General features: G+C 43.0%; 1 protein-coding gene across 3 annotated transcripts; it reads left to right on the plus strand.

Annotated features, from left to right (window-relative positions):
- The first annotated feature begins 412 nt into the window (after positions 1-412).
- Positions 413-24,955, plus strand: GCK (glucokinase). 3 transcript variants are annotated; one of them, XM_069960439.1, is made up of 10 exons: positions 413-440; positions 14,938-15,100; positions 18,134-18,288; positions 19,825-19,944; positions 20,066-20,161; positions 20,898-20,997; positions 21,203-21,386; positions 22,075-22,230; positions 22,772-23,005; positions 23,082-24,955. In XM_069960439.1, exons 1-10 carry the CDS (start codon positions 417-419, stop codon positions 23,224-23,226), a joined length of 1,377 nt encoding a protein of 458 aa, XP_069816540.1. In that variant the 5' UTR covers positions 413-416; the 3' UTR covers positions 23,227-24,955. The 3 variants fall into 3 exon arrangements, with proteins under 3 accessions (XP_069816540.1, XP_069816469.1, XP_069816610.1); XM_069960368.1 differs by lacking the exon at positions 413-440 and adding an exon at positions 11,447-11,873; XM_069960509.1 differs by lacking the exons at positions 413-440; positions 14,938-15,100; positions 18,134-18,288; positions 19,825-19,944; positions 20,898-20,997 and having other exon boundaries at positions 20,088-20,161.
- Positions 24,956-25,203: the final 248 nt, after the last annotated feature.

Here is a 25,203-nt window from a genome sequence, read left to right on the forward strand (position 1 = left end):
GTGTACCTATAGGTTAGAGCTGCGGAGCGTAAAGCTGAATGGGTTATAAGGTGAAGAAACACATTTCAAGGTTCAATGATTCTTGAGTCTTTATATATAGAGAGGCCACCCCGCAGGCCGGCAGGTTGTATGAGCAGGATAGGGCACTCGGACTGTCTCTACCAAGCTTTTGTTGCCTCTTTATCCTATATGGGAATAAGTCTGTTGTACAGTGAGGTGTGGCTTAGGCAGTAGGAGGCAACAGGTATCAGAGGAAGGAAGCATTGGGTGCTGGGCAGACACCTGGCAGCATCCTCCATTAACCCCACAGGTCGGCAGAAGACTAGGACAGTGCACAGCTATCAGCACCAGGGACAGAGACATCAAGACCTGTGCTATAGAACTACCTGGTCCTCATGCTGGATAACAAGGGCAGAATGGAGGTCACCCAGATGCAGAAGGTAAGACCACTGGGGTATTACCCACTTCTTTATTGTAGCCGTACAGTCTTATTTTCTACAATACAATACACTGCATATTACATAGCGTTCCCCTAAATTACTTTATGTTTTTATATCATGGTCACATTATCCCTTTAACAATCTTATTTTCCTATTTCCATATACAGATTAGGGACAATGTCATAGGAAAAAAAACAGCAGCGCTAACACATGGAGAACATACAGACTTCATGCAGATGTGACCTTCACATAAACAGCAGTACTCTATAATAACCTTATAATAGTATAATTGCTCCCACTAACAGTAAAAGCAGAATAGGGCAGTATGAAGTCCCACTGCTTAGTACAGACATTCATGGAGAGCTTATATGGCTTTCTGCCAGGAGCCTGGCGTAACCTCAGGTACCCTGCCGCCAGCTGCTCTGTTTTTCTATGTCCAGTGGGTATAATGCTGATGCCAGCTACTAGTGCTACAGGTAGTATGCAGGCAGTGACCATAAGAACCCTATGTTCTGAGCGCATGCTGCCTAATGTCTGGTCTTGATAAGAGTTACAGTACAGCAGCACAGGATGGCGGCTAACCTACTGTGAGTGCTTCAGGTAACCATTAACCAAGCTGCTCGGACACACAGACATTATCAAAGGTTCTCTGTCTGCCCAGAAACCTTATAGAAGCAATATATTACATCCTTATTTTATAGGTCCTACTGTACTGTAATACTACTTCATAATGTCAATTATAATCAAGTATTGGTACATCGTCGTTTATTTCTTGCACAAAAGGGAACATCTCTCTATAGCTCCCTCCACTGGTGATGTGAGGTATAACACAATTGTCATTGCAGGTACAAATGATGAACTGGTACAGATGTAAAAGAGCTATCTATCTATCTATCTATCTATCTATCTATCTATCTATCTATTATCTATCTATCTATCTCCTATCTATCTATCTATCTATCTATCTATCTATCTATCTATCTATCTATCCTATATCTGTGTTTGTTTGTTTATCTGTCAATCAATCATCTATTTCATATCAATCATTTACCCTTCATGCCGTTGCCTTCAATAGGCAGACCGGACAATCTAAGGATCGTCTGGGCAGCCCCTCCTGCTGCTCCCTGCTTTCTCTCTGTGTAATAGCACAGGCAGCGAGCAGGTAGTGAGGGGGAAGCGAGCACCGAAGTGACAAGTTGGCGCTCGCCTCTCCCTTATTATCTGCCTTTAGCCAGGGAGGTTATATATTCAGCCTCTTCAAAATCGAATACATATTATAAAGTTATACTCAATGCCTACATCCAATACCTGAGTTGTTTTTTGACATTTAGGTAACATCGACATAGTAAGATAATGTTACAAGTGCGAAATAGAAGTTAAAAGGGAAAAGACAGAGGTACAAGGTTTATTCCAAGGAGAAGAGGTGCAGAATAGCCCGGCCATTGTTGTCCTGAGTTTTCTTGTACAGGAAATAGGCTATTTTTTAGGAAAATAAAGGAGGGAAGGATTGACAGAATAATGATGGCTGATGGACAGTGTTACTATTCAGTGCAGTCTTATGGAAGGGAATATCGCATGGAACGCTGCCAACATTGGATGTCAGCCACTACCCACAATAATCATCTACCCAAGTGTAACTTATAAGTTATAGTATTAAAGGATTCCCGAGCCCTCAATGATGTCACTGTTGTATGGAAACAATGGCGGGGCTGCACAATGGGTAGTCCTTAAATGGGTTTTCTGGTTTAGAAATCACTTTTTCATACACCATGTTATATAATTTTATGTAAACAGAATTGATTCCTCTGAGAACACCCAAAATTTTGACATTCCTTCTGTTATTTACTTTGCTCCATGATTCTCTTCTACCCCAACCCTCCATACAGTCTGGCTGAATCAGGTCCATTGCTACTAAGGCCTCTCTGACTGCAGGTCTCTCTCTGACTGAGGGTCTCTCTCTGACTGCAGGTCTCTCTCTGACTGAGGGTCTCTCTCTGACTGCAGGTCTCTCTCTGACTGAGGGTCTCTTTCTGACTGCACACATGGACACAGCCACACTCTGCACACTTCCAACATCCTCTCCTTTTATAACCTTCCCATTCTCTTATGGCAGGGCCTGGGTTTATTCCCCCTTATACATCAATCACACTGTTGTATTGAGCAGTGGGGCCTATCATGTTGCCATTTACGATTCTATTCAATTTCTGGCTCCTCTTTGAATCTTAGTTTATTACTTTGAGCCTCATGTATTATGTTTGTCCACGGACAGAGAAGATATACTGCGTCCAATGCCCACACCAGCCCATAAGATCTGTATATGTAACATGTAGGTCTTAGCGCAGTCATGCACATTATCGTCCTGCTTGACCCCTGATCCCAGCATGTGCATATTATATCAGGTAAACACCTCTGTACTGCCATAACATGATGATTAATAGGATCATCCTACAACCAAGGGGACTATTAGAGGAGATAACAGGCAAAACGGCCATCTGCTCTAGGGAGACGTCAACATATACGCACAAGCACTCACCCATTCATAAACTTCTGTGTACGGGAATAGTGGAGGGGGCACTGTCATAGCCAGTGAGGGTACATTTGGTCACTCGCCTTGTTTATTGACTTTTTAGTGTAATAGGCCTGGGGTTGGGGCAGGTGATGAGTGCCCCAGTTATCTGACATCATCTGTGCCTAATCCCTGCTTGTCTGTGATCATTCCTCATTGGTCATGTGAGGAGAGGTTCATGCCATTAATACATTTACAAGGAATCGCAGACTCTTTAACCACAATAGGACAAAACGATGCAAAAAAATCATTGGCTGCCGAGCGTGCATCGCTATGTGTAAAAGGAGGTGTGCAGTTGGCGGGTGATGAAAGTACATAAAAAATGATAATGCTATTACTTACCTGTCCTTACTCCCCTGTGTCCTGCTGCCTTTTCTCCGCTCACCGCAGACACCACTAAAGCTTCACAAGCTGTCTCTGAAGTGACAGACTGCTAAGCCAATCACTGGCCGCATTGATGTCCCGCCTCCATCAATGATTGGCTGAGCAGCCAGCCAGTGTAAAGATGTGTCATTGGCAGCTGCGGTGAGCAATGAAAAGCCAGGGGGACACCTGGGAACCTGTTGGGGTAAGTATACCTTTATTATTTTCTATATACGCAGCAAGGGCTTCATGGACATTGCTAACGGTATATATATATATATATATATATATATATATATATATATATATATATATATATACAGACCTTGCTGCATGATTATGGAGCTGTGTATAGGCTCAGAAAGCAAGTTCTGATCTAGCAGATGGGCCCTCACCAACAGAAAATTTCAGGTTGTCTAATACGGCCCTAAGCTAAAGATAGGTGCCTGCCTTTTTGGGTGAACCACCTCCTTAACAGGGTGACCCCAACCATGGTGGTGATGGTCCCTTCCTTCGCTCTGTGCAGGGATAAAATAACAAACAACATAAAGTAAATTGTTGACACAATGAATTCCCAATGGGGGAGGATTGATTAAAAAGATATTAAAGATAGCATTTCAGATAGGAACTAATCCCATCAAAATAACAACTGACAAAAATGCATAGATTTCAAAAAGTTCCAATGTGTTTCCCCATCATATAAAGCAGGTTCATCAGGGAACAAAGAATCATGTATCAATAGCAGATGCCAGATAATTCAGCTCAGCATATGTGCATCTGATATTGCACATATAGATTTCGCAGTAAGATGCACAGATATTATTCAGTATTGATGGACTCCTAGAAACTGGATTCAATATAGTTAGTAACAGTCCCGGGATTATGCACAGACCACAAGAATGCTATTAAACACACAAAGCATTTGCAGCGTTCATACTGTTTGTTGGATTAACAAAGCCAAGATGTTGGTGACCTGTCACTGGTAGCCCAAAAGGACAAACTGCGACCATGACTGTTGCCAAAACTAATCCAGTAATCTACATAATGGCAGTTGTAGATTTACAAAAGCAGGCGAGCCACAGGTTGGGGCAAACAATAAATTTCAGATAGTATCTTCTATGTTTTCTTGAAGTTGATGGGTGGGAAATGGTTCGGGTGTCACGGCCGCGGCGGCGTCCCGTGCTCCATACTGCCGCCGCGACCTCTCCATGCAACCGCCGGGGTCCATGTGCAGGGACCCGGCGCTGCTACTAATTCAGCCTCGGGGGGGCGCCTTACCTCGCCCAGCTCCTGTCACCCGCTGTGCCGGCCGGCGCACGCGTCCCCGCCTCCTAGGGCGCGCGCGCCGGCTGTCTCAGATTTAAAGGGGCAGTGCGCTCCTAATTGGCCTGTATGTCAATCACTCCCCTATAAGTTCCAGCCCTGCCCCCTTCCAGGTGTTGGAGCCTCTACATGCATCCCTTAGTGTTTGGCCCAGCTCCCTGTTGTTCCTGATTCCCGTCCGCTACCTGGTACCTAGTCCTTGTTCCTGATTCCTGTCCGCTACCTGGTACCTAGTCCTTGTTCCTGATTCCCGTCCGCTACCTGGTCCCTAGTCCTTGTTCCTGATTCCTGTCCGCTACCTGGTCCCTAGTCCTCGTTCCTGGTTCCTGCTCCTCTGTTACACTATTGCTCCTGTGTTCAGCCTGTCACCTGCGGTTACGCCTACAGACCTCTGCCAGCACCATCTCCTACCTACAAATAAACAATGCTGGACAGTATTCTACATATATCAGAAAATACTTTATTTATTACATACAAAGAAATTTTTGTTGTTTAAAAACACATATTAAAAAGGGAGCAGAAACCCATACAATACATACATCAGATGGTATACGGGGCAGAGCAAATGGATAAATAATATAACTACTATATACTAAATCATTGATGGTATATCAATCGACCCACAGAGGCAAAAAAGTGCAAAAGGTAAATAATAAATAGTAACAGCACCATCTCCTGCTCCTGCCACGCCTCGCCTGCCGTCACTAGCAACCAAGCCAGGGGTAGCGACCTGGGGGTCGCCTGCCGCAGCAAGTCCATCCCGCCTTGTGGCGGGCTCTGGTGAAAACCAGCGGCCCCTTAGACTCCGCTCCCTGGTGAGGTTAGTGCCATCGCTAGTGACGGTCCAGTGGATCCACTACTCCAAGCTTTACATCGGGACACTGGATCTTACAGATCTATAGGCTTCATGGATATGGAGGACCCAGTGTGCCAAACCACTCCGCCACCAGGATTCTCCAATTCCAAGACATTATTTTGGCCAAAAAAACGCTGTCAGTGTGAACCCAGCCCAATGGAAATCTATTCTCCTTTAGTTTAGATACTCTGTAAGGGTGGGCTCACATTGAGGAATCCGCGCAGAGAAGTTCCGGCAGATTCCATCGATCGACCCCGCTTGTGGCCGCATGCATCTCCGCCTGTGCCAGAGACTTCATTCCATGCACAGACGGACGGCGTAATTCGCCCGATCATAGAATGGGGTCTATAGGACAGGCAGAAATGTGCTTGGCCCGAGCGGGGCCGAGCGACGGAATCCGCCTGAACTTCTCTGTGTGGATTCCTCAGTGTGAACCCATCCTAAAGGTTTTATATGTCATCAGATAGGAGCAAGCATTCCTACCACAACATATGCACCATATTCATCACACTGTCAGCCGATGTGATAAATGGATTCTTTACAATAAGACAATGGGGGAGATTTATCAAACATGGTGTAAAGTGAAACTGGCTCAGTTGCCCCTAGCAACCAGTCAGATTCCACCTTTCATTTTCCAAAGAATCTGTGAGGAATGAAAGATGGAATCTGATTTTACACCATGCTTGATAAATCCTCCCCTATCTCTTTACATTTCTGTTATTTTCGATTATTATATGATTTATAACTTCGTATGAGTAATCTCTTGTTCTGTCTACAGACTTATGTATTTGTGATCGTTGTCTCCTAGTTCCGCTATAGTAAAATCTAATTTATCTGACGTGACCTCTACTCTCTAGAGATAGATATGTCCTTTAATCTAAGCAGATATATATTTGCAGACAGCAAAGCATTTGTGTAAAGTTCACCATAAACCAGATTTTTCCAGCAGAGCTTCCCAGTTGTAATGGTTTTCTTTAATATGTTGGAGGTTAGACATTCACTTATGTCTTATGCATGGCAGTATTACCAGCCGCTGCTGCCCTAGGCACTAAACCTGCAGACGCCCCATCTTCACTCACCAATTAGCATCAGGATTTTCTAGTTTCTGAACATCACATTTATATCTGATCAGTCTTACGCCACGTTCCCACATTTACTGTACGTCACCACATGCAGCCGAAACCAAACTCATACGGTAACCAATAGGCGTATGGCCAATAATCCTGGTAACAGCACATGACTACTAGGGAATACCATTCACACACACACACACACACACACACCCTTCCCTTGAAAAGACACCATATTTACTGGCAGGTCTGAACGGGAGGTGGAAGACTAACGAAAAATTTTACAAAATAAAAGTTGTTTTCTACCCTCTGCTTCCTGGTGCTGCCCCCTGCAAGGTGCTGCCCTAGGCACTGGACCACGGGTGCCTAGTGGTAAATATGGCCCTGGTCTTATGTTAAAGGGAATCCGTCAGCTCTCGGGCACTACCTAAGGTGTTGACAGTGTGCTGTAGCTGGCAGCCCCCAGTGAGCATGGTGTCTTTTTGGTAATTTTCCGTGCAGTGGATTATGTACAGTCTTATGTCTCCTACTGTACTAAAGAGTCACAGAGCAGTTGTTCGTGCCACACTCTGGCATGCATCCTCCTCCCTCTTCATGAATAATCAATGCTGCCCGGCCTCCTGCTCGCTCAGCTGTTAGATTGCAGATCAGTCCTCTGTAGGCAGGTTATCTCAGAAAGAATCTTTCCTCTGTAATGTGTTGGAGCTGTGGTCTAGGTGTAACTCACCTGTCTAGAGACCTGCCAGCAGTTCATTCTCTGGTTTGAATCCCCTGATGGAAATTAAATAGATGTTTTTTTTTTCCTCATTATTGTATCATGTTTAAGGCTATGTTCACACATAAAGTATTTTTGCTCAGTATTTTGGTCAGTATTTTGCAACCAAAACCAGAAGTGGATTGAAAACACTGAAAGGCTATGTTCACACACTGTTGAAATTGAGTGGATGGCTGTCATTTAATGGCAAATAATTACTGTTTTTTTAAAACAACGTCCGATATTTGCCATTAAATGACGGCCATCTGCTCAATTTCACCTGTGTGAGAACATAGCCTTTCTGTGTTCTCAATCCACTCCTGGTTTTGGTTGCAAAATACTGACCAAAATACTGAGCAAAAATACTGTGTGTGAACATAGCCTTAAAAATGATACAATAATGAGAAAAAAAAAGACATCTATTTAATTTCCATCAGGGGTTTTGAACCAGAGAATAAACTTCTGGCAGGTCTCTAGACAGGTGAGTTACCTCTAGACCACAGCTCCAACACATTAAGGAGGAGAGATTCTTTCAGAGATAACCTGCCTACAGAGGACTGATCTGCAATCTGACAGCTGAGCGAGCAGGAGGCCGGGCAGCATTGATTATTCATGAAGAGGGAGGAGGATGCATGACAAGTGTGGCACGAACAACAGCTCTGTGACAGTAGGAGACATAAGATTGTACATAATCCACTGCACGGAAAATTACCAAAAAGCCACCATGCTCACTGCCAGCTACAGCACACTGTCAACACCTTAGGTAGTGCCCGGGAGCTGACGGATTCCCTTAAAGCATTTAGGGGTATTCTCAGCTGAAATAACTTATGCCCTATTCACGGGGGCCCTGCAGAACCCAAAGGAGACTGTGTATACTGAAGAGACTGTTTATTGTATAGCAGATATAACTTCCCTTGTTCGCTTCTTTGCATGTAGTTATGAATATTTAGATACAGAGGCTGAATTTAAAGATGTTGGGCCCCAATGCATAATCTGTAGCAGGGCCCCCTACTATGATTCTTCATTTATAGCAACATTCTACTTTTATAGGACAGGGAGACCTTATGGGCCCTTCTGGCTCCTGCGCTAAGATATATCAGATAAATTGTACAAGGAGTGAGGTTTCTGTTAGATATACTAAAGTTATGCAACACACTTAGTTCAAGCTGGAATGTATGATCTATAGGGGCCAGGCTCGGACTGGACCACCGGGGGGCCGGGGGATCCCCCGGTGGGCCCGCCCCCCTTTGAAGGGCCCTGTGCTGGAGGTGGGCCTCCTGTAAAGCCTCTCCCTATAGTCAGGAGATCAGGGGGCCCTCAGCTGCCTTCCATGGTCCTCTAGTGATAAAAGAACGGCAGCAGGGCCCCTTCTTTCACTCCACTACTGTAAAGTCATGGGCCCCCCCTCCCCCTGCACTGTAAGTGGTATGGTTCGGTCCTAATCTGCTCCCGGTTTGGCTCTCTTCCTGCCTGTCACTAGAGGCTCCCTCTGTCCTCACTGTAAACAAACCCTCACATGTGGCAGCAGGAAGAGGCAGAAAGCTGCACAGGGAAGCAGCAGCAGGGCCCCTCCATCCCTCCTGCAGTCATGTCTCCCCATTCCTGTTGCTCTGTGTACTATCGGTGCCAGGGAGAAGGGGGAGAGGCTGCAGGCTGCACAGAAGAAAAGGTGGAGATGGAGACTAATGGAGGCCCTGGAGCTTCCTGCATATAGTCAGTGTGAGTTTCTGTATATTTGTGTATCCTTGTCATCTGTGTGTATGTAGTGTGGCTATCTGTGTGTGTCTGTGTAGTGTGGTTATCTGTGTGTGTCTGTGTGTAGTGTGTCTGTGTAGTGTGGCTATCTGTGTGTATGTAGTGTGGCTATCTGTGTGTCTGTGTAGTGTGGCTATCTGTGTGTGTCTGTGTAGTGTGGCTATCTGTGTGTATGTAGTGTGGCTATCTGTGTGTGTCTGTGTAGTGTGGCTTTCTGTGTGTGTGTGTAGTGTGGCTGTGTAGTGTGGCTATCTGTGTGTGTCTGTGTAGTGTGGCTATCTGTGTGTGTCTGTGTGTAGTGTGGCTATCTGTGTGTGTCTGTGTAGTGTGGCTGTGTAGTGTGGCCATCTGTGTGTGTGTGTGTGTGTGTGTGTGTAGTGTGGCTATTTGTGTGTGTGTGTAGTGTGTCTATCTGTGTGTGTGTGTGTGTGTGTGTGTGTCTGTGTAGTGTGGCTATATATGTGTGTCTGTGTAGTGTGGCTATATGTGTGTGTGTGCACATCTATTATGTATATAGTGTATATTATATAATGTAGTTCTATGGATGTTTATAAAGAGACAGAAATGGCCGGCTCTCTAGAAGTTTTCCATAGAGTGCATATAGACTGTACAGATAAGCGTATAGACTGTATGTAGCCCCCTTGAAGTGTGTGTCTGTGTGTGTATGATTAGATGTATGTATGTAAGGTGTGTATCTGTGTGTGTAGTGTTTGTATGATTAGATGTATGTATGTAAGGTGTTTATCTGTGTGTATCTCAGTATGTGTGCATGTGTACAATGTCAGATTATTCCTTATTCCGAATGTACTATCAGATGTACAAAAATAGTACACTGTACTAACATGAAAGGTTTGTCATCGGTTATGTACAGTATATGTATGTAGGGTGGGCCCCTAGAATCAATTTCCCTGGTGGGCCCAGGGACCCCAGTCTGACACTGATAGGGGCCCTCAAACAGTTATGAAGCCCTTAGACAGAGAAGGCCCCACCTTGTTCATACTATCCCATCTGCATATAGGTGGTTGGAATATGTGCAGCACTTCCCTCTCCAAAGGAGACCAGGCCCTATTACACTGAGCGATAATCGGTCAGCAGATTATTACTCCAAGCAATAAAGGCAATGTTCAGCTGATAAAAAACGTTTATTGGCTGATCGTTTCATTTAATCCTGCCTAAAAATCATCGGCCAATTGAGTACACATTGCTACATGTAATAGCGATGCGTGGCCGATGGCTGATGACTGTGTAAAAAAATAACTTTATACTTACCTGTCCATGCTCCCGGGGGTTCTTCTTGCTTCTGTCTGCTGCCCTCGGCCGCCACTGGAACTACTGAGCCAGTCTCTAAAGTGACAGGCCGCTCAGCCAACCTGTGGCTGAGACAGGACAGAGCTGCAGCTAGTGATTGGCTGAGAGGCCTGTCTCTACAGAGACGGACTCAGAAGTTTCAGCCGTGGCTGAGGGCAGAAGCAAGAAGAACACCGGGGAGTGTGGACAGGTAAGTATAAAGTTTATTATTTTACACTTAAGGCAAGGGATGCACGGACATCACTAACAATAAATACACAGCTAAATGATTATCTGCTGCACGATTATCAAGCCGTGTAATAGGCTCAGTATTACACAGCAGATCGGTGCTCCCTTACACTGCTCATGGGGCCATGTAATACGGCGCTTAGTCCAAACTAAAGGTCCTATTAGACAAAACGATTATTAACGACTAACGATAAATGATCACAAACGAGATTGTTTATTCTTAACCTGAAATCGTTCACCATATTACACAGAACGATAGTCGTTCATTACAATCGTTACTACGATCGTTACTACGATCCTTTACTCCATCTGATCCCAGAAAAAGAAGGAACAGTGTGCAATTACACTGAACGATTAGCAAACGATTAACAATGATTTTAGGATCAGATCTAAATCAACGATCAACGAGACCCAAACGATTTCTCGATCATTGCCTGCAATTATACAGGACTGTCATCATGTAAATTCGAACGATATAACGATTTTCTGCACGATAATCGCCCCATGTAATAGGGCCCTAAGTGTTAAATAACCTAGAAAGACTTACAAAACTTAATGGTCAGTATTATCCTTAGGGACAAGTTCACATGTGAGTGCATTAGGGAGGGACAAGTTACATAAATGTGTATGTGTGTGGGCTGGACTGTGTACTCAATGAGTTCGGAGAGAGAAGGACACATCTCCTATTAACTGAGAGGGTTACTGATTAACCTCTGCACCGCCACACTCCGCAACTTTCAATGAAGATCATATGTGAAGGGTGCAAGCATCGCCAATAAGTGGCCTTTCCTGGCCAACCCTCTTACTGATCACCATCATGTTTTAGTCTACACTTCTCTTAATGTGACAACCCCTTCCCATTACTCTCCTCCTCTTTTGCCCTTTAAGTTACATCATACATACAACCCTGATCGGGCTGAACTGTAAGCTGGACATGACTCTTAGCAGGTAGTAGCAGTAGGGAACCTTCACACAGTACATTGGTCAGTGCAGACCATGGGGACTAAATGGATATGTCTTGGAGAATATATAGTGGAATAGCCAATGGGCTTGTAAGACCAAAATACCCACAAGCTTCTATAAGTTACCAGACATAATCAGGAATAGAGACATCGAGGAATCTGACAGCACAGGTATCTGGAGCCTTCTTCACCTTCCCACGTCGTGAGATCTGCTGCCTGAGGACATGGATCAGTTTGTGCATCCTGATGTAAGTCTACAGGGATGAATGGGTGCTGGGAAAATGGTAAATGGTGGGTTACATAAGCAATGTTTATGTCATACAGATATAATGAATGTATTATCAGTATTTAGTAGGGTGACTAGTATGCCTTATTATCGATTCTATAGTATTATGTATGTATGTCCACGATCACCTGAAGCAAATGATTAATCACAGACGTTTCACAATATTGCTTTGCACTCCGTGACCAGGTATGTTGTATAAGATGTGTCAATATGCACCCCTCCCCCCCATTCATAACCAACAATGATAGATCTTACATAAGAAACAGTCTGGCTATTCTACCTACCATATGCAGTAACAGGGTGTAAGACTGAGCTCATTGGTTAAGTTAGCACTTAGGTAAAGGTGTCTATTTCACCCTATACAATGCTGCCATTGAGCTAGGTCTATATTTAATAAAATTTTCAACCCTACCCTGGCTATTCTACCCTCCATATTAAGTAATGGGGTTCAAGGATGACTTTAAGAGTGACATTGTCAATCCTCCCCTGGCTATTCTACCCTCCATATACAGTAATGGGGTTCAGGGATGACTTCAAGAGTGACATTGTCAATCCTACCCTGGCTATTCTACCCTCCATATTCAGTAATAGGGTTCACGGATGACTTTAAGAGTGACATTGTCAACCCTACCCTGGCTATTCTACCCTCCATATTAAGTAATGGGGTTCACGGATGACTTTAAGAGTGACATTGTCAACCCTACCCTGGCTATTCTACCCTCCATATACAGTAATGGGGTTCACGGATGACTTCAAGAGTGACATTGTCAATCCTACCCTGGCTATTCTACCCTCCATATACAGTAATGGGGTTCACGGATGACTTCAAGAGTGACATTGCCAATCCTACTCTGACTGGGCCCTATTACACAGGGCGATTATCGTGCGGAAAATCGTTATATCATTCCAATTTAAATGATAATCGTTCTGTGTAATTGCTGGCAGTGATTGATAAATCGATCGCGTGTCGTTGATTTAGATCTGACCCTAAAATTATTAATTGTTTGCAAATTGTTTGCTGTAATTCCAGATTCATTGGCTGTAATTCCGCATTCGTTCACCAATCGTTCAGTGTAATATATCAAATCTTGGAGTAAACGATCATAGTAACGATCATTGTAACGATTGTAACTATCGACTATTGTTCTGTGTAATATGGTGAACGACTTCAAGTTAACGAAAAAAACAATCTCGCTAAACGCTAATCATTAAATTCTAATTGTTAACAAATCGCTTTGTCTAATAAGACCCTTATCCTCCACAGACAACAATGGAGCTCAGCACTGGGTTCTTAGGGTGAAGTTGTCAATTCTACTATCCGTAGATAACAATGGGGCTCAACGCTGGGCTCTTGGGTGAGATTGTCAATTCTGCATAGTAATTCTACACTTTATAGGCAACAATGGGGCTCAACGTTGGACCATTGGGTGATGCTGTCAGCTCTACCCTGCTTAATCTACTAACCATAGCCAATAATGGGGCTTAGCATTGGGTTGTCAATTCTACTGAACCAAGTTCACACTCCATAGACAATAATGGGGTTAAGCCCAGTGTTCTTGGATGAAGATGTAAATTCTAAATTCCATAGACAACCATGATAAGTGATGTTCGTGGGTGAAGTTGTCAATTCTATATTCCAAAGACAACAATAGGGCTCAGCATTGGGTTGTTGGGTGACATTACCAATTCTCCCCTGGCTATTTTACCCTCCAAAGACAACAGTGGAGCCTTGCATTGGGTTGTTGGGTAAAGTTGTCAGATGAGGAGAAGAGGTCACTGTTACTAGTCCTAGCTACATTGGGCTATGGTAAGCTCGATATATATACGCATCAACTCCCACTTTCCATAGACACCAGGAGTTGAGTGTAACTTCTGCCTCTGCACCCTGTTAGCTATGCCCCAGCCTATTTTCAACACCCTGTAGTCACACCTAGATTTTACTTCACCCTAACGTTGCATCTGAATACTCTGACCAAGGCAGTGTAGCTTGTTGGTGCCCTTCTCTATGCCATTCGTCACTGACCCCTGGTGATGTTACTGTTGGAAGGAAACATGGTGGTGTGTGTGTTTAGTGAGGGAGGGGGGTAGGGGCAGCGGGTAGTGCTTTTGAACTATGAATCCAGGCTCATCAGAGTTGTTGTTGGGGATGGATTGCTGCTACCCCCTTCTTCTAATGTAGAATATATACACTGTGTACTCACTATAACTGCAGACAGTGTTAATAGCTGTCAGGAAAAGGAAACACATGATACCTTTCATATAACTGTCTGTGCTTCAATAATATACAAAAATACTTCTATTTTTCAGGGCAAAGAGTCAAAGAGGCTTTTCCAAGCTCCTGAAGTGCTGAGGGCTGTAACACCTCTTCTTTGCCCTCCCATACCTGACTCTGTTTGGGACCTACCTTCCAGCTGACTGTCAATCAAGCAGGGATAGGGATGGGAGGAGAAGTGAGGAGGCATTTCAGCTTGCTGCACTTCAGGAGCTTGGAGAAGCCTCCTCGACTCTCTGCACTGGACAATAAAAGCATTTTTGTACAATCTGTAGGCACAGGTGGTTATATAAAAGGTACAATGTGTCTCCCTGACCTAACAGCTATATAACAGTGTCCGTCTGAATTCTATCTGACAGATTCACATTAAGTTTTAGGGTGTTTAAATGTAGGTCCTATGGACTTTTTTTAGAATTGTGGATGTGTATCCCCTAGCATCAAGAATCTAAGGCAAAATAATCTATTAGCAATTTTACGTTAGGTCCCAGAGACTTCAAGCCATGTTATGGGTAAGACTTGTCTCTCTCAAGCGTCGTCATGCTCATACCCTACTATCCAACACCAGTTACCACATGACAAAAAGAAAGACAAAATGAAGATAAACTAAAGCTTTCTTCCTAACATAAATGTTGCTGTCCCACGTAAAGATTCCTAGTCAAAATATATTCTTCATCATGGACTGTCAGTTTTGCAGACAGTGCTCATGCTTATAGGCCTTTATTGAGTATTGGTATTTGACCTTCTCCTTTGCCAGGTGGAGCAGATGCTATCTGAATTCAGGCTTCATGAAGAAGACTTGCAGGTCCTTATGGGCAGAATGCAGGCGGAGATGGAAAGAGGTCTTCACCTGGACACGAATCAAGAAGCCAGTGTAAAAATGCTACCGACCTATGTGCGCTCCACACCTGATGGTTCTGGTAAGAGGCATAGAACAGTGTAAGACAATATAGCCACAAACAACCTAGGAAGTATGGATAAGGTAGGCACCATTAATAAACACTTTTCCAAACACATGGCACATGATTTATAAATGAACTAAATGATCTCTTTATACCTTATACTTAGCTGTCACAAAAAAAGCTTTGGCTTATCCAGGCATGATGGGAATTGTAGTTTTGCAACGGCTAGAGGGGCCAGATTCAGGGCCAGACTAGCCCACCAGAGCACTAGAGGTAGGCTAAGGCTCTAATACAATTACGAGCCCTTATGGTCTAGCAGAAAACAACACCATTTGGAGCTGACTAGGCCTTTACCTAGGGTCAGTACAAGAGTACATGACAGCACATCCACAGTTAGGCTATGTTCACACATCGTAAGAGACCGGCCATTCCGTGACCCGCCGGATGATCTTTGCAGCTGCAGGGTTCTGATGCGGGCACATCCATACGTGCCCGCATCGGAACTCTCTACTGCACACTATGGAGCGAGTGGCCGGAGCCACTCGCTCCATAGTATGCACTGACAGGGTTCAGTAAATAGCGGCGCAGAAAACTGATTTCGCCGCAAGAGATCCTGCCCGAAGCATATACCACGTGTACACTCTCCGACCGGGATTCCATAGAAGACTAGGCAACTTATCTTTTCGATTGCAACAATGAACGTACTTTTATGAAAAGATACGTTGTGTGAACATAGCCTTAAAGAAGAATTTTTGTCACTGCCTTAATGTGCTGCCTTGTATTGTGCTAAGTTTTAGGACCTTGGATCAGACCTTGGAGGGCATGCACCCTTATTAGATGAGTTACCCTGGGCTGCTCTTTCTTCCATTTTTGTGAGGTTTCCTAGGGTCAGACTGGCTCAGAGAGTAATGGGCTACACAGATCCAGCTTACAGTCCAATCACTTGCTGTTAGTCAATTAGATGATGCACGCTAGGTGTACAATTGTAGCAATAATGTTGTATTCCTTGCCCAGTCGGTTGCCAGGAGGGTCGCTGTGCAGAGAAAAATTGTGAAAGGGCTGCTTTATATCACCAAATTCTGATACCCATATTTTTTTATTTTTATAGTGATGGAGCTGTACTTTATTAATTCTATATATAATTCTGCATATTAACTTTTAATGAACTTTTTTTTAACTTTTTTTTCACTTATGGTAATTAAATTGTAATGGTAATCTAACTATGGTATCTTAATGACAACTATGGTTATCTTAGGTTTCACTGTTGTTTTTTAAAAAAATTGGTCCGTGTTTGAGTGTTCTGACCCTGACCCAGAACGAGACGGGAGTAGTCTGTGCTCAGCGCTGTCCTCTCCCAGCGTTGTGTCACGTGATAAGTCTATCAGGCCGTCTTCTCTTACTAGCACAGAGCGGGGAGCGGACTTCTGGCTGATTCTCACAATAACTCAGGTTCTGAACACTTAGACCTGGGCAGATCAAAATTTTTGAAACAACAGGTACACTTCAATTATAATACACTACTTTACCTCTATACTGCAGTGTATCTTACCATGGTCGCCATCATGTATATGGCAGACCAGGGGGCTTACAGCGGGTGTCAGCTGTAATTTATAGTCAGCACCCGATTTGTAAGGGGATTTATACTTAACTTTCCAACTTCTTAAAACGAGTGCACCATCAGTACATTCGCTTTAAGCATTGCACATGGATAGAAAGACGCCGGCACAGGGAAGTTGGTGCCATGGTCCTTACAGCGCCGCTCTATTCCCAGGCACTGGCTGGGTTTGAAGCACTGGGGGCAGGCCGTCCCTCCTCCAGTGCCTCACCCTCAGCCGGTGCCCGGGAATAGAGCAGCGTCATATGCGGGAATCGGGCCGTGGTTCAAAAAAAGGATGGCCGAACTGGCTTCCCCACGCCTTTCTATCCATGTGCACTGCTTAAAGCAAATGTACTAAATATCTGGAAGCGTTTATTAATATTTCTCAGCTTTGACGCCTGTTTCTACGACTTGGCGGTGATACCTCTTCTAGAAGTTTAAACATTATGGGGGACATGTATGAAAAGGAGTAAATGCCTTTTTTAGACGCAGATGGGGCAGATCGGTGTAAAAATATTCGCAAATGGTATTTTTGCGAATATTTTTTTGCATCTGCCCCATCTGCACCACCTTCGCCAGTGGGGCGGAGAGGGGGCGTTATGGGGGGTGCGGTAAAAAACTCTGGACTTTATAAATGTCCCCCTATGACTGTAAAAGAGGGCTGGGAAACATGATGCACATAAAACAAAATATATCTTTGCTTAGTCGGTCAGAGCTCTGAAGCTGAATATTTAGGACCTAATACAATCCTGTAAAATAGTATCGTCCATAATACTTTTAGAAAGCAGCTTATATAATGCCTGGGGGCCCCTGCTGGGTATATACAGTGGCAATGTCCTCAGCTGTCAGCTATGTCACCACATTTCATGGACTTTAGCTTCCAGGAGATGATCTGATGTGTATATTGTACACTGGGCATCAGGTATGTCACCAGTCTGAAAGCAAACATAGTCCTTGTACAAACAGCAGCTCGGTGCTGTGCCCGTGTCCTTCAACCCCAGCACAGCGGCATCAGGGACCACGCTCTGTCCATTACTTCTGAGCAAATCTTTTATTTACTCACACTGAGAGTGCACAGCCATACAGAAGGAGGGCGGCCAGTCATGTCAGGTTATATAAAGTCACCTGGTCACTGCGGTAGAGATGTAAAAGGCTGAGATACAAGGGATAGAAGTGTTTTATAATACAGAGGAGTTCGTTTTTACCTAGCCCTAGGCAATTGATTAAAATCAATTATAAGATAGATAGATAGATAGATAGATAGGAGATAGATAGATAGATAGATAGAGAGATAGATAGATAGATAGATAGATAGATAGATAGATAGATAGATAGATAGATAGATAGATAGATACTGCTGATATATTGCTTACCTACATAAAACCCAACACAACACTATGCCTTCTGCAAACCTCAACAAATTCTGACATCTTCTTTTCAACTGATCCCTCTAGAAGTTGGAGATTTCTTGGCCTTGGATCTCGGTGGCACCAATTTCCGAGTAATGTTGGTTAAAGTAGGGGAGGATCTAGATGGAGAGTGGAAAGTTGAGACCAAGCATAAGATGTATTCAATTCCTGAGGATGCAATGACAGGAACTGCAGAGATGGTGAGATATTAAAAAGTCACTGTCATTTGAAACAACTTCCTTCCTTTTGATAGCTTATGTGAATCCAAATATATTTGTAAATCACTTCTTTATCTAAAAATTAATCCTTACTCCCTTAAGAAAATAGCTCTAAAGTCTTGGCCACTAAGTGTCTCTCTTCTGTACAATCTGTTGTCCATTCTCTGTTGTCAGGGAATTCCAAGAAGTGGGGACAAGAGCAAGAGAGAGAAGAAGAGAGCTTAAGTAAATCAATGCTTCCCTCTTATATCTGACCACAGTCAGAGATAAGAGTCAGAATATCTAGAAAAAAAAAAAAATAGAGCAGAAGTCAAAATCTCAAATACCATTATGGAAACGTGGTGTCCCACCAGGGGTGTTTTTTATCTGGCCTATGCACCTCTCAAAAAGCTCCTTCCTTCAGGTGATAAAGGGCACTTTGGAGTTTCACCACTAGATGTCAGTATTTCTTATATGTCTATGTATTTCTATGTATTGCACAGCTGAAGTGTCATGGGTTAATGTTTCATGTATACCGTATGTTGTTATTAACCAATAGGAGGTGCTCACTACTTCTAACCAATCTCTTTTCTTCTTTCTTTTTCACACTCTCATCCCCACCACTCACAGGAAAGATCTATTTAGGCCCCTGTAGGAGGAGACACTGGTGGAGGAAGTGCACAGTCGGTTCTTACCAGATTCTCAGAAAGAGAGGAAGCAAAAACCTACTGTTCCTGCTGTAGTTAAGCCAGGGCCTGGCTGCTGCCAGAACTCCTGACAGGGACAAAGTTCAGTCTAGTCTAGACGCAAGTGTGTACAGATGCAGCTAGAGACAACCAGTTATTTTACTACTACTTCTACTTTACCTACTATGCAGTGCTAAGCACTTTAAAGGGAGAAGAGTCCAGGAACACCCTAGCCCACGCCAAGAACACATCTAGAAAGTGCAGGGCAGTATCCTGAAACACAAGAGGAACTAGTCTGGATAGGACAAAGCTACCAAAAGAGGTGTACGTATTCTATCCCGCAAAGCAGGTAACTAGGAAGGCCCGGAAGCTTAGCTACACCCAGATAACCACCACTGGGGCTTGTATCACCCTATTAGAATGGGTAACTCGACATTGTAGGGCAGAAGGTGGTCAGTCATAGTCTAAACACAGGTACAAGTAAACTTCTCATTCTTAAGTATTTCTCCAAAGTTCCGGCAGAGTACATTGCTACACTGCATCACAAGCCGGCAGGTCACCGACCATTGGGGAATACAGCCAGCGACATAAACAAAGCAGGTACCAACAACACACCTGTGTGCTGGACAAGCACTAGCATCACAACATTAGCATATCTGGCTGAGCTGACAGGCAAATACCATCTAGCCTTACACACCACAGAAACAATCCCTCATCCATACTCCTGACAGATAGATGAGGCATCTTAATTGATTGATGGATATAATTGGTTTGATTGATATCATTGGTTTGAACGCTAGTGATTTTATATGTGGAGGTTTTTTATGTCATTTTCCGGTTGCCTCCTTTCTAGCTATTTGACTACATTGCTGAATGTATCTCGGATTATCTGGACCAGCAGAACATGAAACACAAGAAACTGCCCCTTGGATTTACCTTCTCCTTCCCAGTCCGACATGAGGACATTGATAAGGTGAAGCATATAACTGTGCATGAGATGTGGGCATATGGTCCCTAAGGACATCACTAGCATATATGATGTCGATAGAATGGCTAATAGTGAATGTCTATAGATAGCTATATTATCTCTATAGGGGATCCTCTTGAACTGGACCAAAGGTTTCAAAGCTTCTGGAGCTGAGGGGAACAATATTGTTGGACTGCTTAGAGATGCCATCAAGAGACGAGGGGTGAGCTATTGGTACTTGTAATGAACTTGGGGGGGGGATAGTAACGAAGGGTACGTGTGACTCAGGTTTTTGTGATCAGTGAAGGTCCCTGTCAGGATGGGTATTTATCTTCAGACACCCTTTCTATCAGAATCCTAATACTATGACATGCTAATTCAAGCCATAAGGTATATCTCTAAGATTTTACAACCTAGATGCATATCCACACTAACATATATGGAAGATGAATATGGTAACGGGCACATATTTAAAGGAGTTGTTCCCCAAAATGTTTTTCTTTCAAATCAACTGGTGCTAGATAGTGCCAGAGATTTGTAATTTACTTCTATTTAAAAAAAACTCATCTTCCAGTACTTATCAGCTGTGGTATGTCTTGCAGGAAGGGGTGTATTCTCTCCAGTCTGACACAGTGCTCTCTGCTGCCACCTCTGTTTGTGACAGGAACTGTACAGAGAAGCAGCAAACCCCCATAAAAAAAAAACTCTCTTGCTTTCCAGACTGGAAAGAATACTACTTTCTGCAGAACATACAGCAGCTGATCAGTACTGCAAGACTTGAGATTTTTTAATAGAAGTAAATTACAAATCTCTGGCACTTTCTGACACCAGTTGATTTGAAAGAAAAAAAAAAATTGTGAATGACCCTTTTAATTATGCAACTGTGCAATATTTTAGCTCTCTTATGTTATTTTACGCTCCCCCGAGTTTATGGTCATTTTTATCTCTGTCCGCTCCAGGATTTTGAGATGGATGTTGTAGCTATGGTAAATGACACTGTTGCCACAATGATCTCTTGTTACTATGAAGACCACCGCTGTGAAGTCGGTATGATAGTAGGTAAGTGTGCACTCACAAGACAATGGACCAGTCACCTTTTTAGAATGAATATATTTGCTCCCTAAAACTTTCCTTCGTTTGACAATGGGAGTTAATGACTGAAATATATACTTACAAATACTGCACCCATGACAGAGGCAAGGAAGGAGATGTGAACAGAACCTTATAAAACTGACCTGTCATCTATTTTCCTTTTATCCCCCAGGCACTGGATGCAATGCCTGTTACATGGAAGAGATGTGCAATGTGGAGCTGGTGGAAGGAGAGGAAGGTCGTATGTGTGTCAACACAGAGTGGGGTGCGTTTGGGGACACAGGCGAACTAGAAGACTTCCGTCTGGAGTATGATCGAGTAGTGGACGAGGGCTCCCTAAATCCTGGCCAACAACTGTAAGGGCAAGCAGGATTATCCCAGTCTGTCAAAATGATCATGTCGTGGTTGGTAGTGGTCATAAGACTTGGACATTGATGACATTTCCTACTGATATATCATTTGTGCGAAACGTAATAGATTTTAATTGGAGTATATACTTTATTACCATATTTTTAGCAGTTTATTGTAATAAATGCTCATTATCAGTAAATTCAACCCAAAAAGATGGGATTTAAAATGTACCTGTCGTTATAACTTTCAAAATCTAAATCAACAGTAGATGTGAAATAAAGCAAGTTTGTGATATACATTCATTATTTTTGTTGTTGTTATCATGCTGTAAAACAAAGCTGAACTTACCAGAAATCCAGATCCAGTCGAGTAAGGCAGATTTTCTGACTTGTGCTGGTTGAAAAAAACAGACTAGTCACAGCTCAATGTGTCCGTCAGTCTGTGGGCGCTCAGATGGCCTGGGATACACAGGACTTCCTGTTTTCTGTTTGAGGGAAAAAAAACAGGAAGTGACGTGTCCTCTATGATAACTAAAAAAAAAAAGAATGTAAATTGCAAACTTGCTTTATATCACATCTACTTTTGGTTTAGATTTTGAAAGTTATAACAACAGGCACACTTAAGCTTAGATGTTTTGCCATCCTTAGCCATGAGATCCGATTTTAATGCTTGTCTACTTCTTCCATGGAAAAGCTACGAGAAGATGATCGGAGGAAAGTACATGGGGGAACTTGTCAGACTGGTCCTGATGAAGATGGTGAATGAGGATTTAGTATTTGGAGGAGAAGCTTCCGAAAAGCTGAAGATAAGAGGGAGTTTCGAAACACAATTTGTGTCACAAATAGAAGGGTAAATAAAGAAAAACCTGATATCTCTACTAATGAAGCCTCACTCTTAAAGAAGGATACATCTTTTTAAAAATTAAAAGACCCGCAGCTCCATTCATTTTCTATGAAGCCGCCAGAGAGAGACAAGTACAGCACTCAGCTCTTTCTGGCAACTCCATAGAGAATGAGAGAATGAATGGAGCTGCGGGTCACATGCCGACCTGTGGCTCCATTCATAACAAAGGAGTTGGGGCACCAGTCTAGAGATCCCTGGAGGCAAGGATGTCGGACCCACCACGATCTCATACTTTATACTCTAATTTTAAATCGGTAACCCCTTTAATTTCCCTACAGTCCAACTACAGGAGAAATTAAGCATTGAGTGGTGCCCAATAAAATCAATAAAATGCACGTACAGTCAGGATCCTGTCGAGAGAGACACTTTATGATTAATTGATGGTAATCCTGTATGAGAAACTCAACTGAATCAATGTCTTTAGTAATACTTTTTGTACTGATATCTCCATCAAATTTCTAATTGTAGCCCCGATTCTCATTTCCAGAGACTCCTCGGATTTTAAGCAAACCTACAATATTCTGCGGACACTGGGTCTGCAGCCCACATTGGGGGACTGTCATGCAGTGCGTATGGCATGTGAAAGTGTGTCTACACGAGCCGCTGGCATGTGTGGTGCTGGCCTTGCTGCCGTCCTCAACCGTATGCATAAGAATCGGGGAGATGATATCCTCAAGATCACGGTTGGAGTGGACGGATCTGTCTACAAACTCCACCCTTAGTAAGTAAAGTTTTTAATACTACAGTGAAAAGTGATAATACTATAACATTATAACATCATTTCCTTCCACTTCCAGCTTCAAGGACAAATTCCATGCCACAGTCCGCAAGCTGGCACCAGGAAGTGACATCACTTTCATCCAATCAGAAGAAGGCAGTGGGCGAGGGGCTGCCCTGATCTCAGCCGTAGCATACAAGATGGCTTGTCTTATTGGTCACTAGCAATTGATGCAATATACTCCTTGGAAATATATTTTTCCTACCTTGTGAGATCTGCAGAGTTTCTGAAGACCCATACTAAAGTCCAAGCAACCTGCAGAGCCCCATCACAATAATGGACCATTATACGGCTCCATCTTGATATGTAGGAGGTTGATGACATCTTGCCGAAGCTCCAGCGTCCATTCTGCAGAATATTGAGTATGTGGTCCTTCTAGAAAGGTATCCAAAAAGACGTGTGCATTGTTGGGTATCTTAAGTGACATTCCCAACTCAGTACATTTGTTGCTGCTTCTCTGTATTAAAGTGTGCCTAAGGCAGTGCTCTAAGAAGCTAGCCACCAAGCAATGACAAGGGAAGAGGTTTCAAGATGGTCATTCCCTGGTGATGTTACATGCTCATGCTCTTAGGTTGTAGACTTGCACATGAATTCTCAGGTAATATGCTATGTGTGGACATAAACAGAGAGACTATGACACTATGACAGCCCAGCCAAACCAATGGTCACCATTTGACTTCGAGAGAGAAAAATGGCGCCTCGGTCTGGTCTTATTTAGAACTTAAGGTGTATATCTACACTACATGGCAAATGTAAAGAGTTCAGTGTTCTCTAAAGTTCTTACAATTTGTATAATGTTCTAAATATTTTGTGTTATTAGTGTCTTATACGTACATAGGTATGTGGTTAATAGTAGTTGTTAATGTTAGAAAATGCATTAAATTATAGGATATAAATAAGATTTTACTTAGAAAAATCTATGGCATGTAGACATTTGGAAAAAAAAAGTGTACAAGTAGCTCTAAAACATCAACACGACACCCCAACTCATCCAAAAGCAGCAGTATTCAAGGCTCCGAGTCTGCTCTTCCATATTAGGAAAGAAGGGCTGGCTGTCCCTCCCATGCTCTTCACTGAGGATAACCACACCCACGAGGAATCGAGATGAGGTCAACCAAAGCTGGACATCTAAATGCTCAAGTTTTATAGCATCATTAGGAGCTTCTTTTATAAAATGTTAATTGAAATCAACTTTATTCGTGGTTACTTATTACTATTTCTCAGGAATTCTATTTCTACAATGTAGGCAATGATATTAGAAGATGGTGAAGTAACAGCTGGTTGGAGGCCAGTACAACTGGGATTCGCCTCAATTTTCTAAGGTTAAGGACATGTACAGCTACTTTTGCTCTATTGTAATAGAAAACTACTATGTTTAAGGGTTGATCCTGAAGATAGGTCATCAATTTATTTAGTCCAAAATACATAGATTTTTTTTCTTTAGGGCAAACTACTACAAAGCTTAGGATATCACAGGCTACTAATGATTGTCCCTTTGAATAATACAGGATGGGGTCCAGTTATTATTTATAGACTTCATGCTATACCTCTTTTAGATTATGCTGCTTAAAGGGATTATCCAGGTTTCAAGAAACATGGCTACTCTCTTTTAGAAACAGCACCTCTTTTGTCCTCAGTTTGGGTGTAGTTGTGTGCCTCAGTTCCATTAAAGTGTATGAAGGTGAATTGTAATACCATACACAACCTGAGGACAGGGGTAGTGCTGTTTTGGCAAGAAAGCAACTGCTTTTCCTAATCCTGGATAACCCCTTTTATGTAAGGTATATAACCAGAAATACGGACACCTGTACTTGTGTGAAATATGTTTCTGTGATACATATGCATTTTTTTTCCTGATGTATACAGTATATATACACGTAAATATTCATAAAGTTGAATGACATTAAAAAACTAAAGTCGTGAAGTGGTTATTTCAAGAAGCCCTTTATGGCATTTGGATATCACATCAGGGGCCGCCAAATTACCGTGAGTGGCTACCACTAAAAGAGGGCAGCTCACACTCTGACTGGTCAAGTCTAGCCATGGTATTACATTAGTGGCTTAGCTTTAGCTGTCCAGGCATGATGGGAGTTGTAGTTTTCTAACAGCTGGAGAGCCGAATGTTCCCTATGATTGATGTC

Source organism: Dendropsophus ebraccatus, chromosome 1 (assembly GCF_027789765.1).
Source record: "Dendropsophus ebraccatus isolate aDenEbr1 chromosome 1, aDenEbr1.pat, whole genome shotgun sequence".
NCBI lineage: Eukaryota > Metazoa > Chordata > Amphibia > Anura > Hylidae > Dendropsophus > Dendropsophus ebraccatus.

What these genes read in the sequence shown, in the direction of transcription:
- GCK (XM_069960439.1), top strand. Translation starts at nt 417, where the DNA reads ATGGAGGTCACCCAGATGCAGAAG. An exon ending in AGGTCACCCAGATGCAGAAG is followed by an intron (nt 441 to 14,937) that starts GTAAGACCACTG and finishes CTCCTTTGCCAG; the next exon opens with GTGGAGCAGATGCTATCTGA. An exon ending in TGAAGTCGGTATGATAGTAG is followed by an intron (nt 20,998 to 21,202) that starts GTAAGTGTGCAC and finishes TTTATCCCCCAG; the next exon opens with GCACTGGATGCAATGCCTGT.